At 40.9% G+C, this 13901-nt stretch overlaps 1 protein-coding gene across 2 annotated transcripts in view; it reads right to left on the minus strand.

Annotated features, from left to right (window-relative positions):
• Positions 1-1485: 1485 nt before the first annotated feature.
• cica (capicua transcriptional repressor a) overlaps positions 1486-13901 on the minus strand; it is a 112552-nt gene continuing 100136 nt past the window's right edge. For both annotated transcript variants that reach the window (XM_057827348.1, XM_057827349.1), the window contains exons 20-22: positions 13228-13362; positions 13026-13151; positions 1486-7460 (exon numbers count right to left, since the gene is read on the minus strand). In XM_057827348.1, the coding sequence (XP_057683331.1) occupies positions 7186-7460; positions 13026-13151; positions 13228-13362 (536 nt within the window). In that variant the 3' untranslated portion in view covers positions 1486-7185. The remainder of the gene's footprint in view (positions 7461-13025; positions 13152-13227; positions 13363-13901) is intronic.

Raw genomic sequence — 13901 nt, forward strand, 5'->3', positions numbered from 1 at the left:
ATCTGGTGTCTTGCAAGCGCAATCAGTTGATCGCAGTCAGGTGCTTCTTGTTTCAGCAGAAACCTCATTGGTTAAACTGTCCTTGCTGGATCAGTTGGAGCAAAGACCAGGACCCACTACGGCCCTTGAGGACCGGTTTGTCCACCCCTGGAGTAGAGACAAAACAATGACATTTTGCGGCTCTCTTCATCGCGTTTTCCTCGCTGTGAATAATTTCCCTCAATGGGCTGCATACTAAATCAGATAAAATCGTGACTCCGCTGACGTCATCCACCTGTTGGGGACGCTAGAGCCCTATAATGGTAGGCGTGGCTAACCGGCAGATTAAAAGACTAATTTCTCGTCATCTGTGCTTTGCTAAATTATTGTATATAGTCGAATAATCTCAAAATATGATTCTAATTCACATAATAATCCTTTTTAAGACTTTTTTCTCCTGTCGTACGTACTTTAAAGACGCAAACATTTTGAGTGATTGTCAACTAAAACTATATGAAGACGAACCCATTTTGAAATGACTAAAATATGACTAAAACTAATAAGTAATTATGTCCAAAAGACTCAGACTAAAATTAAAAAGGCTGCCAAAAACAACACTGCGGTCAAGGTTTTTAAGTTTTTGAGAGCAGATATGAAGTTTGTTTAACACGTTATAAGGCAAGTGTGCTCAAGTTTCAGTGCCATTGACTGCACTAGACGTCCAAATCCATTTTACTGAGAGGGGCGAATGAATGAACAAATGCTAAATGAAGTCAGAATGGATTGGACGTCAAGCGTCTTCAATAGCAGCCTATGAGTCCAAAGAGTTCCATATTAAGAGTTAAACAGTATAAAACAGTTAAAAATGAAACATTATTACATTACAACAATCAACAGCAATAGGCCTTGTGTTAGATCTTTAATATTTAGTTTCTTTTTTTCTTTTTTTTTTTCATTGTTTAGAAATATTGCACATGGTCAACATGCCTGCTTATGAGATCGCACTCGCCTCATTCATCCTAAAATTCCTTCTCCAACTCAAGGACAATTCATTTATGAAGCACAATCATACAGTACACACGCGTACACGTGTGCGCGCATGTGTGTACACATACGTCTGCGTGGGTGTTTGCGTGCCATTGCACATGCATGCAGATGGGGCTCACGGCGGCCCCGACCCCCTCATTTTCTCGGGGATGTGATAGTCATCTTTTACCTGCGTGTATCAGAGAGCCTGAATCGATTGTTGGTATACATCCTGAATGTAACTGATAACAGTCAACATGGTGGACAAAATAGTCGTGGCGACTATAAAAATACTGTCTAGCATGAAAAATATACTTTTGTCGTTGCTGCTGTGTGAGGACAGAACGAGTGGTTGGTCATGTTTACGCACTACCTGCATGTGCCCAAATGCACACGCACACCCAAACACAGACCTAAATGCACATAAATGGAAAAAACGGTGAATATATCTCTCTATATATATATATATTTATATATTTGTTGTTTTTTTCACACATCCAACAGTTTACAGAGAAATAAAAGCAATACCCATAATAACAATCACTACCCCTCCAAACTCTTCAGCAAAGGAAGCCAAGAGCCACAAAGTGCTATTCAAATTTTTTTTTTTTTACTTTTAGTACACGCTAATCTCTTCGACAACAACAACAATCGCGCCATTTTTTTTTTTTTTTTTTTTTAAACCCTAGCTAAAACAAATACAAAGAAGTATTAGGGCCACACTCAAAAGTAAGTATATTCGACTACTGCTGGATAAATACCTTTCCAAGAAAAAAAAAATTATCTTATGAGAGTAAAGTTGGACTTTTACCAGATTAAAAGTGCTGTAATGTCACTGAAATGAAGTAGTACTTTTTCAAAGATCACATTGTTGAAGGAAAGACGATGTAGTATGAAAATAATTTTTTTTTGTAATGAAAAAAAGTCATTTTTGAGGATTAAAAATGAACATAGTCCGGGGACCCTAAGGGACATCAACAGAACTGGTGCGCACCAGATAGTATGTGGTGTGCACTAGAAACTATCTGGTGCACACGAGAAACAATCTGGGGCACACCAGATAGTATGTAGTGCGCACTAGAGGTTATCTGTTGCACACGAGAAACAACTAGAAACTATCTGGTGTGCACTAGAAACTATCTGGTGCGTACGAGAAACAATCTGGTGTGCTCCAGACAGTATGTGGTTCGTACTAAAAACCATCTAGTGTGCACTAGATAGATAGTATGTTGTGCGCACCACATAGTATCTGGTGAGCATGGGAAACAACTAGAAACTATCTGGTGCGCACCAGAAACAATCTGGCGCGCTCCAGACAGTATGTGGTGCGTACTGGAAACCATCTCGTGTGCACCAGATAGTATTTGGTGCGCACGAGAAACAATCTGGCACGCTCCAGGCAGTATGTGTTGCGTTCTAGAAACCATCTAGTGCGTACTAGAAACCATCTGTTGCACACCCGATAGTATGTGGTGTGCACTAGAACTATCTGGTGCACACAAGAAACAATCTGGGGAACACCAGATAGTATGTAGTGCATACTAGAAACCATCTGGTGCGCACCAGATAGTATGTGGTGCGTACTGGAAACTATCTGGTGCACACGAGAAACAACGAGAAACTATCTGGTGCGCACTCGAAACTATCTGGTGCGCAGGAGAAACAATCTGGCGCGCTCCAGACAGTATGTGGTTCATGCCATCTCGTGCGCACTAGATAGTATGTTGTGCGCACCGTATACTATCTGGTGCGCACGGGAAACAGCTAGAAACTATCTGGTGTGCACCAGGAACAATCTGGCGCGCTCCAGACAGTATGTGGTGCATACTAGAAACCATCTAGTGCGCACCAGATAGTATTTGGTGTGCACAAGAAACAATCTAGCGCGCTCCAGACAGTATGTGGTGCGTATTAGAAACCATTTAGTGCGCACAAGAAAGTACGTGGTGCGCACTAGAAATTATCTGGTGTGCACGAGAAGAAATAGAAAGTATCTGGTGAGCATAAGAAACAATCTGGCACGCTCCAGACTGTATGTGGTGCATACTAGAAACAATCTAGTGCGCACAAGATAGTACGTAGTGCGTACTAGAAACCATCTAGTGCGCACCAGATAGTATTTGGTGTGCACAAGAAACAATCTGGCGCGCTCCAGACAGTATGTGGTGCGTATTAGAAACCATTTAGTGCGCACAAGAAAGTACGTGGTGCGCACTAGAAATTATCTGGTGTGCACGAGAAGAAATAGAAAGTATCTGGTGAGCATAAGAAACAATCTGGCACGCTCCAGACTGTATGTGGTGCATACTAGAAACAATCTAGTGCGCACAAGATAGTACGTAGTGCGTACTAGAAACCATCTAGTGCGCACCAGATAGTATTTGGTGTGCACAAGAAACAATCTGGCGCGCTCCAGACAGTATGTGGTGCGTATTAGAAACCATTTAGTGCGCACAAGATAGTACGTGGTGCGCACTAGAAACTATCTGGTGTGCACGAGAAAAAATAGAAAGTATCTGGTGAGCATAAGAAACAATCTGGCACGCTCCAGACTGTATGTGGTGCGTACTAGAAACAATCTAGTGCGCACAAGATAGTACGTAGTGCGTACTAGAAACCATCTAGTGCGCACCAGATAGTATTTGGTGTGCACAAGAAACAATCTGGCGCGCTCCAGACAGTATGTGGTGCGTATTAGAAACCATTTAGTGCGTACAAGATAGTACGTGGTGCGCACTAGAAACTATCTGGTGTGCACGAGAAAAAATAGAAAGTATCTGGTGAGCATAAGAAACAATCTGGCACGCTTCAGACTGTATGTGGTGCGTACTAGAAACAATCTAGTGCGCACAAGATAGTACGTAGTGCGTACTAGAAACCATCTAGTGCGCACCAGATAGTATTTGGTGTGCACAAGAAACAATCTGGCGCGCTCCAGACAGTATGTGGTGCGTATAAGAAACCATTTAGTGTGCACAAGATAGTACGTGGTGCGCACTAGAAACTATCTGGTGTGCACGAGAAAAAATAGAAAGTATCTGGTGAGCATAAGAAACAATCTGGTACGCTCCAGACTGTATGTGGTGCGTACTAGAAACAATCTAGTGCGCACAAGATAGTACGTAGTGCGTACTAGAAACCATCTATTGCGCACCAGATAGTATTTGGTGTGCACAAGAAACAATCTGGCGCGCTCCAGACAGTATGTGGTGCGTATTAGAAACCATTTAGTGCGCACAAGATAGTATGTGGTGCGCACTAGAAACTATCTGGTGTGCATGAGAAAAAATAGAAAGTATCTGGTGAGCATAAGAAACAATCTGGCACGCTCCAGACTGTATGTGGTGCGTACTAGGAACCATCTAGTGCGCACAAGATAGTACGTAGTGCGTACTAGTAACCACCTGGTGCGCACCAGATAGTATGTGGTGCACACTAAAAACTATCTAGTGCACACGAGAAACAACTAGAAACAATCTGGTGCGTACGAGAAACAATCTGGTGCGCATGAGACAAACTGGCGTGCTCCAGATAGTATGTGGTTCGTACTAGAAACCATCTAGTGCGCACGAGATAGTATGTGGTGCGCACTACAAACTATCTGGTGCGCACGGGAAACAACTAGAAACAATCTGGTGTGCACGCGAAACAATCTGGTGTGCACGCGAAACAATCTGGTGCGCTCCAGACAGTATGTGGTGTGTACTAGAAACCATCTAGTGTGCAAAAGTACGCATGCACTACATGGTATGTAGTGCATACTAGAAACCATCTGGTGCGCACTGGATAGTATGTGGTGCGTACTAGAAACTATCTGGTGCACACGAGAGACAACTAGAAAATATATGGCGCACACTGGAAACTATCTGGTGCGCATGAGAGACAATCTGGCGCGCACCAGATATGTGGTGGACACTAGAAACTATCTGGTGCGCAAATTTAGTTTTAATGATTTGGTTGGATACACTGCCCTCTAGTGGCAACAGTGATTATGACACAAGCTCCCTGTTAAGACCAACATATGCAATGTTTTTTATGCATTTGTAATTTAGTTTATCGGTATATTTAGCCGTTTTTTTTTTATTTTATGGGGAGACGTGTTTGAACGATTTGTTAAGAGTATTTGCGGGAAAAAAAGTTAGCATTTAAGCTAGCGGACTTTTGCTCTGCAAGTTAGCCAATTGTTATTTAGTTGTACTTAAATCCTCATCTGTTTATTGTCCTTTTTTACTAAAGTTTTACAGTTTTAATTGACTTTTAAATTAAAGTGCATCACTGCATAGTTCGAAGAAACACTCGGGAATTTTAATTTTGTATTCGCATTTAATGCTCTTTTGAAAGTGCAATCTTAGCAAGCCTTTGTTTTACAACCCCAAAAATTTATTCTACAAAGCATTAAATGTTCCTAACCCGATTACTTGATTATTCAAACTAACTAGTTTAATCGACTACTAAATTAATCGATAGCTGCAGTACTAAACTTGACTCTCATAAGATTACTATATTTCTCTTAAAAATACATTTTTACCCTTGTCATCTAATTTATTTATTAATTTTTTTGTGCACTTTAAAAACACATCTTTACGCTCGTCATCTCATTTTTTCTCCGCTTGGCCCTAATACTGCTCTGTCAGCTACGGCATCACATTCCGCTCACTCACTTGCCTGCACTGCTTTTCATTCTCTATGGCACCGAGCCTTCCCCCCCACCCCACATCGAAAAAAAAAAAACCCTCCCCGAATTCCCCGAAAAAATAAAATAAAATGAAATGTCCTATTGCACCATTTGATGGGAAAGGATAAAGTGTCAAGAAGAGAGGGAAGAGGGGAGGGCTTCAGAGACTGCCCTCCAGGGCTGGTCTAGGATCTGCTTTCCCTGAACTAAACCCTAACCAGAACCATCCTGAGCTACATAGCGCTTGACCCGGGACCAGTGCTTAAGGGCACTTTCTACCAACGCTTAAGAGAGGTACAGCGAGGGAAGGAGGCGGGGTCAAAAGTGATTGATAACACGTGGAACAAGGTTATTGTCTGCTCTACTAAAACAATCTCTAAAAACAATACTTTCCTGATTTAACTTGCGACGCTCTCCCGCGAGACGGGCCGCACGGATTGTGCAAACACCTGATTTCGACATTTTTACAAAGAGACGAGACGAGGGAAGGGGCTGAACGCGCCTCCCCTCCCCCGTTAGTACAATTAAAATCAAGATCGGGCTCCGGGAATCGATAAGATCCCCCTCCCCTAAGTCCAAAGTCTTTTGTGATTTTCTTGACTTGATGCCGGAGAAGAAACACAAGCCACGAGAGAAAAAACAGGCCACTGAAAAACTGCTCATTTCCACGATAAACGAAAGCGACGGGGGAGATTCCGACAAGAAGCGTGGTTCTTTTTTTTTTTCCTTGAGCCTGACATCTTGCTGCTTTGCATATGAACTTTTTGGGCGTTTCGATCCAGCTCGGTTTGTGTCAAATCGCCTGCTCCGGACAGACGCAGACGGAGTTCTCGGTTTGGGGGGGGTTCAACGGCAGAAGGTGCAAAGATTGGTCACAACGGAATCGCGGAGAGATCTCTCACTTTTTCCTTACAATCGCCAACTGAACTGTGCAGGAGGGGCCCATGGCTTGGTCATCGGGGGTGGATTACGTCGTGCTGACTGAGTGTGGGTTTGTATATGCGTGTGTGTGTGCAGCATTGAGGGGCTGTGGAATATCAGTGGAGGTCGTCGGGGTTGTGGTTTTTACGTCCGAAAGCCACCGTGCTGAGGAGTGGACGGACGGCGAGGTCAAGTCAATGGCAACTGAGGGCTGGCTGGCAACAGCTGAACTGCATCTGCACAATGACAAGTGACAAAGTGCTTCTTTTTTTTTTTGTTTAAATATGTGTGTGAGTAACAGTCTGATTTGCTAAGTGTGTGTCAGCATTACGCTGGAGATTACATCTGCACCATGGCACGCGTATGTGTCAACTGTATATGTATGCATATATGGGAATTTGCGTGTGTACCACAGAGTTTGTGTCCCAACTACAAACTACTGTACAAATGTGCTGAGGGTGGACCTGGGCAGAAAAAAAAGACATTCTCTTTCCTCCAGTCAGTATTAAGAGACTACACATTCCACTATTTTCCCACCCAGGTCAGATTAAGAGTAAGCGCCTGCTTCGGAACTTCTTCACTTCTTAGAAACCTTCGTTTTTGGGCTCCTCGGGGTTGCGTTTTTTTTCATCGGGCTGTTCCGATCCGCCTCCGCCGTCCTCTCGCAGCGAGTGGTTGAAGGCGGAGTTTTGAGCGGGGGCGGGACTGCCGGCCTCGCCCGGGAAGCCGCCGCCCTCCAGGGTTCCCGGAGTGGCGGCCTGCATGATTTTCTGCCGAACTTCGCGGATCTTCAGCTGCAAGCACACCTTGGTGGGGAAGGTGTCGGAGTAGCGGGTTTGGAAGGCCGCCGTGGCCTGAGCTGCATGGAGGGAAGAAGTGAATAGAGATAAAAAGTAAGCAAAGGTGTCAAAATCATCGCAGATGGCAAAATTAATTGACTAATGGACAACTAATCAATGAGCAAATGAATTGACAATTATAGTACAGTGGTATCTCTACCAAGAAACGTCTCTACATACAGAATTTTCAAGTTAAGACACAGCTCAACAGGAAAGTATTGCCTCTTGTTACGATAGACATTTCAGGATACGAAAGGCAAAAATACAGTATGGCTGGTACTCACAGCTCTCAGACTTTATTGAATGTAACATATGGCGGAAAACACTCAGGTGACTTGAAGTTCCGCTATGAGACTCCCAATTTGGCCAAACTCAAAATTGTCCTATATGCATATGTGATACATCATGGAAAGCTTAAAATATCAATTTTCTGGGGGAAGAAAAATTGTGAACAGGAAGGCATTAAAAAAAAATAAAATAAAATAAAAAAATTTAAACGGCGAAACCCTATCTGGAGGTGAGAGCATGCATACCTTGTTTCGGTCCAAAAACTCTATGTGGCATGCATCACTTAGTGTCAAGACATACAGTGGGGCTAATAAGTATTTAGTCAACCACTAATTGTGCAAGTTCTCCCATTTGAAAATATTAGAGAGGCCTGTAATGGTCACCATGGGTAAACCTTAACCATGAGAGACAGAATGTGGGGGAAAAAAAAAACAGAAAATCACATTGTTTGTTTTTTCAAGAATTTATTTGCAAATCATGGTGGAAAATAAGTATTTGATCAATACCAAAAGTTCATCTCAATACTTTGTTATGTGCCCTTTGTTAGCAATAACGGAGGCCAAACATTTTCTGTAACTCTTCACAAGCTTTTCACACACTGTTGCTGTTATTTTGGCCCATTCCTCCATGCATATCTCCTCTAGAGCAGTGATGTTTTGGGGCTGTCGTTGGGCAACACAGACTTTCAACTCCCTCCACAGATTTTCTATGGGGTTGAGATCTGGAGATTGGCTAGGCCACTCCAGGACCTTGAAATGCTTCTTACGAAGCCACTCCTTTGTTGCCCTGGCTGTGTGTTTGGGATCATTGTCATGCTGAAAGACCCAGCCACGTCTCATCTTCAATGCCCTTGCTAATGGAAGGAGATTTTCACTCAAAATCTCTCGATACATGGCCCCATTCATTCTTTCCTTTACACAGATCAGTCGTTCTAGTCCCTTTGCAGAAAAACTGCCCCAAAGCATGATGTTTAAACCCCCATGCTTCACAGTGGGTATGGTGCAATTAAGAATTCTTTCTCCTCCAAACACGAGAAACTGCATTTCTACCAAAAAAATCCATTTTGGTTTCATCTGACCATAACACATTCTCCCAGTCCTCTTCTGGATCATCCAAATGCTCTCTAGCGAACCGCAGACGGGCCTGGACGTGTACTTTCTTGAGCAGGGGGGCACGTCTGGCAGTGCAGGATTTGTGTCCCTGGCGGCACATTGTGTTACTGATAGTGGCATTTGTTACTGTGGTCCCAGCTCTCTGTAGGTCATTCAATAGGTCCCCCCGTGTGGTTCTGGGATTTTTGCTCACTGTTCTTGTTATCATTTTGACGCCACGGGGTGAGATCTTGCATGGAGCCCCAGATCGAGGGAGATTATTAGTGGTCTTGTATGTCTTCCATTTTCTAATAATTGCTCCCACAGTTAATGTCTTTACACCAAGCGTTTTACCTATTGCAGATTCAGTCTTCCCAGCCTGGTGCAGGGCTACGATTTTGTCTCTGGTGTCTTTCGACAGCTCTTTGGTCTTGGCCATAATGGAGTTTGGAGTGTGACTGACTGAGATTGTGGACAGGTGTCTTTTATATCGATAATGAGTTAAAACAGGTGCAATTATTACAGGTAACGAGTGGAGTCTCGTTAGACCTTGTTAGACCTTGTTAGATGAAAGACCTCTTTGACAGCCAGAAATCTTGCTTGTTTGTAGGTGACCAAATACTTATTTTCCACTCTAATTCGGAAACAAATTCTTTAAAAATCAAACAATGTGATTTTCAGTTTTTTTTTTACATTCTGTCTCTCATGGTTGAGGTTTACCCATGTTGACAATTATTGTACAGGCCTCTCTAATCTTTTCAAGTATGAAAACTTACACAATTGGTGGTTGATTAAATACATATTTGCCACACTGTAGCTGTGAATGGCCACAGCTGGATTCTGGGGGGATTTTATGGGTGAAACATGGTAATATAACAAGGGTCGTGATGCAGAAATCGCAGACATCAAGGAGTGGTCGAGATTTTCTTTTTCATATATTTACCCTTTTAAACGTTTTTGTTTTTCAATTTTTCTATTTTTTGGATCGATTATTTATCATCTAACATATCGGAGAAAATGCGACAGTAACAAAAACAATACATTTAAGCGATAGTAATGTGGTAGATATCCGTGACTTTTTTAGACACCATTTTTTTCCATTGTGACGTAACTTGTTTAAAAGTTTAAAATAAGCGAGTGAATAATTTTTTAAAGTCGTTTTTTTTTTGGAACAAAATATTATACATCAATTAATGATTCTAAGCTAAAAATGACAGACATTTTGAATAATAAATATCATTAATTACCTTCGATTTATGGCTGGGTTGAAACAAAAGCGGTTGTGCGACGTCTGTAAACGGGGGTTTCCAGGGTAAAACGGACACATTAAAAATAGTTCGGGGGCTTAATGCGCCATGAATCTGCTATGGCAGCATATAGATATATTGTTCAAGAAATTTCTTTTAAAGAGGAGTGCAAGACCAGAAATGGCTTTTTCAGTCTTGTCTGTGTTTTCCGCCTTATAGCTGCTCTGCCATTAGCTCTTGCCTAGCATTCCTGACATCCAATTAGTTAAAGGGGACCTCTACTGTATGTGTATGTGTGTATCCCAGTGTCCTCTTCATTCATTAGCATTCATGAGTGTATTAACTTTTATTATTTACTCTATGCTTGGTTTTTTACACTATGCACAACTCAGATTTTATGTTTATTGTGCAATCATCTAATTGTAACATGTATCTGTTACATGTTTTGATGCATTTTCATGCATTATAAGAGATTTATGTCTGACTTTTAGGGGGCTTGGAACGGATTAGGGCATTTACATGAAAAACGCGTCTGTACTTGAGTATTTTCAAGTTATGAAACTGCTTCCAGAAACAATTAATTTCACAAAAAGAAGTACCACTGTATATCCATGTATCGTTTCAAGACAATGTTGACCTATCTTATTTTGGGGCCGTTCAACTCAAAAAAAAGAGCCGCACCGGATGCACAAATAGAAAATATTTTCTCATTTCTTTTAAGTTTTTTAAATTGAGAGAAGAAGAAAAAAACCCATATATTCTCTCTTTTTTTTTAAACACTTTGCTTTTTTTTTAATAAAAGGAAAATACGACAAATATTTTTGTTTTTTTGTCTTTATTTAAATATTTAAAATGTACTTTTATTTCACAAACATTGTTTTTATTATTTTTAAAAAGGATTATTTAGGATTACTTATTATTAAAAAAAAAAAAAAAAAAAAAAATCATTCTGTCATTTTTTAAATGTATTATTACGTTTTATTTTTTTGAAGAGGAAAACGAGTACCGTAATTTTCAGACTATAAACCGCTACTTTTTCTCCCTCATTTTGAATCCTGCGGCTTATTGTCCTGTCCGTCTTATTTATTGATTTATTTGGGTTAATAGGTAACACTTTATTTGACGACACCGTCATATGACTGCCATAAGACCGTCATAATTATGACATGACACTATCATGCTGCTCCGGAAAATTATTTCACTAACTCCATTTATGTCCAGCTAGGATCTTTAACATCCATTCGAAAGTGAGATAATTTGCCAAATGACACCAAATGACATTTGTCATGAGCATTCATTAATGCTCATGGCAGTGTTATGTCATAATTATGATGGTCTTATCACAGTTTTATGGTGCTAGTGTTAAATAAAGTGTTACCAAATACCATAGCTAGCAATTAATGAAATAAGTGAAACAGTAACTGAAGAAATAATTACCACAGAACATGAATTTTGATTGTTATTTACATCTGTAGCACTGCAATGCATGCTGGAGGACAACAGTATTGACAACAGGTGGCAGCAGAGGTTGACTGTCTCCCCTAAGGGAAAGGTGATGGCCAATTGAAGCTTCTTAAAGCAATGAAGCTTTGCAGCCAATTGTTTCAAAACTTCACGGCGGTTCATTGTTCTGAGACAGTCTTATGATGCCGCTGTCAAATAAAGGTTTACCGGTTAATATCTTTTGGTGTAAATATCCCATAATTCAGTGAGGACAGGTGCGGTTTAAAGTCCAGTGCAGCTTATGTATGACCAATTGAAATTTTCGTGTCAAATTTGGTGAGTGGCGGCTTATAGTCAGATGCGCCTTATAGTTAGAAAATTATGAAGGTCCTATGACATCGCTTTCAAATAAAATGTTACCGAGTAATATCTTTTGGTGGAAATATTCCATAATACAGCGAGGACAGCTGCATCTTATAGTCTGGTGCAACATTTTTCTTGTCAAATATGGTGGGTGGCTGCTTAAAGTCAGGTGCGCCTTATAGTCAGAAAATGACGGTATTCAATCATGTTTTTGTATGACTTTTATGTCGTTTTTTTCTTTCTCTCGGTCCCCCTAAACCCTTTTCCGTCCAGCTGATTTTTTTCAGTAAACAACACAAAATAACCAACCACAATGGGAGTAAACCAAACTCCCAAGTGGTACATTAAAACTGTTTCAGCTTTTAAAGACATTCAGATTTACCGTTCTCTGTGTCTAAGCAGATGAACCGAACAGGTAAAAAAAAAATTAGGGGCTGTCTAAATTATCGCGTTAACGGGCGTTATTTTTTAAAATTAATCACGTTAAAATATTTGACGCAATTAATGCACATGCCCCGCTCAAACAGATTAAAATGACAGCAGTGTAATGTCCGCTTGTTACTTATTTTTTGGTGTTTGACGCCCTCTGCTGGCGCTTGGGTCCAAATGATTTTATGGGTTTAAGCACAATGAGTGAGCATGGTGTAATTATTGACATCAACAATGGCGAGCTACTAGTTTATGTTTTGATTGAAAATTTTACAAATTTTAATAAAACGAAAACATCAAGAGGGGTTTTAATATAAAATTTCTATAACTTGTACTAACATTTATCTTTTAAGAAGAAGAAGTCTTTCTATCCATGGATCGCTTTAAGAGAATGTTAATACTGTTAATGCCATCTTGTTGATTTATTGTTATAATAAACAAATACAGTACTTATGTACTGTATGTTGAATGTATATATCCGTCTTGTGTCTTATCTTTCCATTCCAACAATAATTTACAGAAAAATATGCCATATTTTATAGATGGTTTGAGTTGCGATTAATTACGATTAATTAATTTTTAAGTTGTAATTAACTCGATTAAAAATTTTAATCGTTTGACAGCCCTAAAAAAATGCAAGTGCAAAATGATGTAGCGGGCCAGATTGCACCCCAGGCCTTGAGTTTGACCCGTGTGGTCTACAATTTATTCTGTATTGGCTCACCTGAAGGGAAGAAGCCATGTTCCTGAAAGAGCTGCATGACGAGCGCACGCCGCTGGTCCAGAGTTCTACGCAGCGACGAGAAGGGCACCCGGTCCAGGTCTCCGAGGAGATCCTCTCCCTCTGTACCTGCCGGGATAACGAAGAGCATGAGGATACAAAACGGATGACTTCTGTTATCAGTCGCACATTGCGGCGGTCCTACCTGCTCTGTCGAATGTAAAGATGTCACCCTCGCACTTGGCGGCGCTTTTCGGCGTATTGGGCTCCGAGCTGCAGCTGGAGAGGCGGCGGGTCTTCCTCCTCGGTGAGCTGGGGTCTTCCGTTGCCGGCTCCAGCTCTTCATGGACCGACAGAGGAGGAAAGTTGAAAATGTTGAATGTTAGAATTGAAATGATGGAAGTACATTTGTAAAATGTCTCCATGCATTTAACAATTGATTAATGGAATGTGCAGATGTGAGGAGTTTAGGGAACCTCCGTGAAGTTGTCCCCCCATTAGATTCAAATTTGTATAAAAATGATGTCAATCGTTTGTGCTATGTATGTGCTTGTTTGTGTTGTAAAAAGTTTCGTTTGTGCTGCTATCGCTTTTGAGATATTTCCAATTCTTTTGTAGGTCAATCTGAGGTCAACCAGCCCCCCCTTTTGATTAAAAAGGGCTAAAAATGTTTGTTTATGCTTCATTTGTTGCTGGTTTGTGCTGCTATCGTTTTCGACATATGGAGATAGTCATTTCAAGTGGTTAACCCATTACAAATGGCAATTACACATGGCAAAACAAATAAATTATAAATAAAAATCGGAATAAAAATATAGTAATTATTCCTGTAATAATGTAACGACGTGACAGTGAGACAGGAACGTGCGGTAGAGATTT

This window comes from Corythoichthys intestinalis, chromosome 22 (genome assembly GCF_030265065.1).
Source record: "Corythoichthys intestinalis isolate RoL2023-P3 chromosome 22, ASM3026506v1, whole genome shotgun sequence".
NCBI lineage: Eukaryota > Metazoa > Chordata > Actinopteri > Syngnathiformes > Syngnathidae > Corythoichthys > Corythoichthys intestinalis.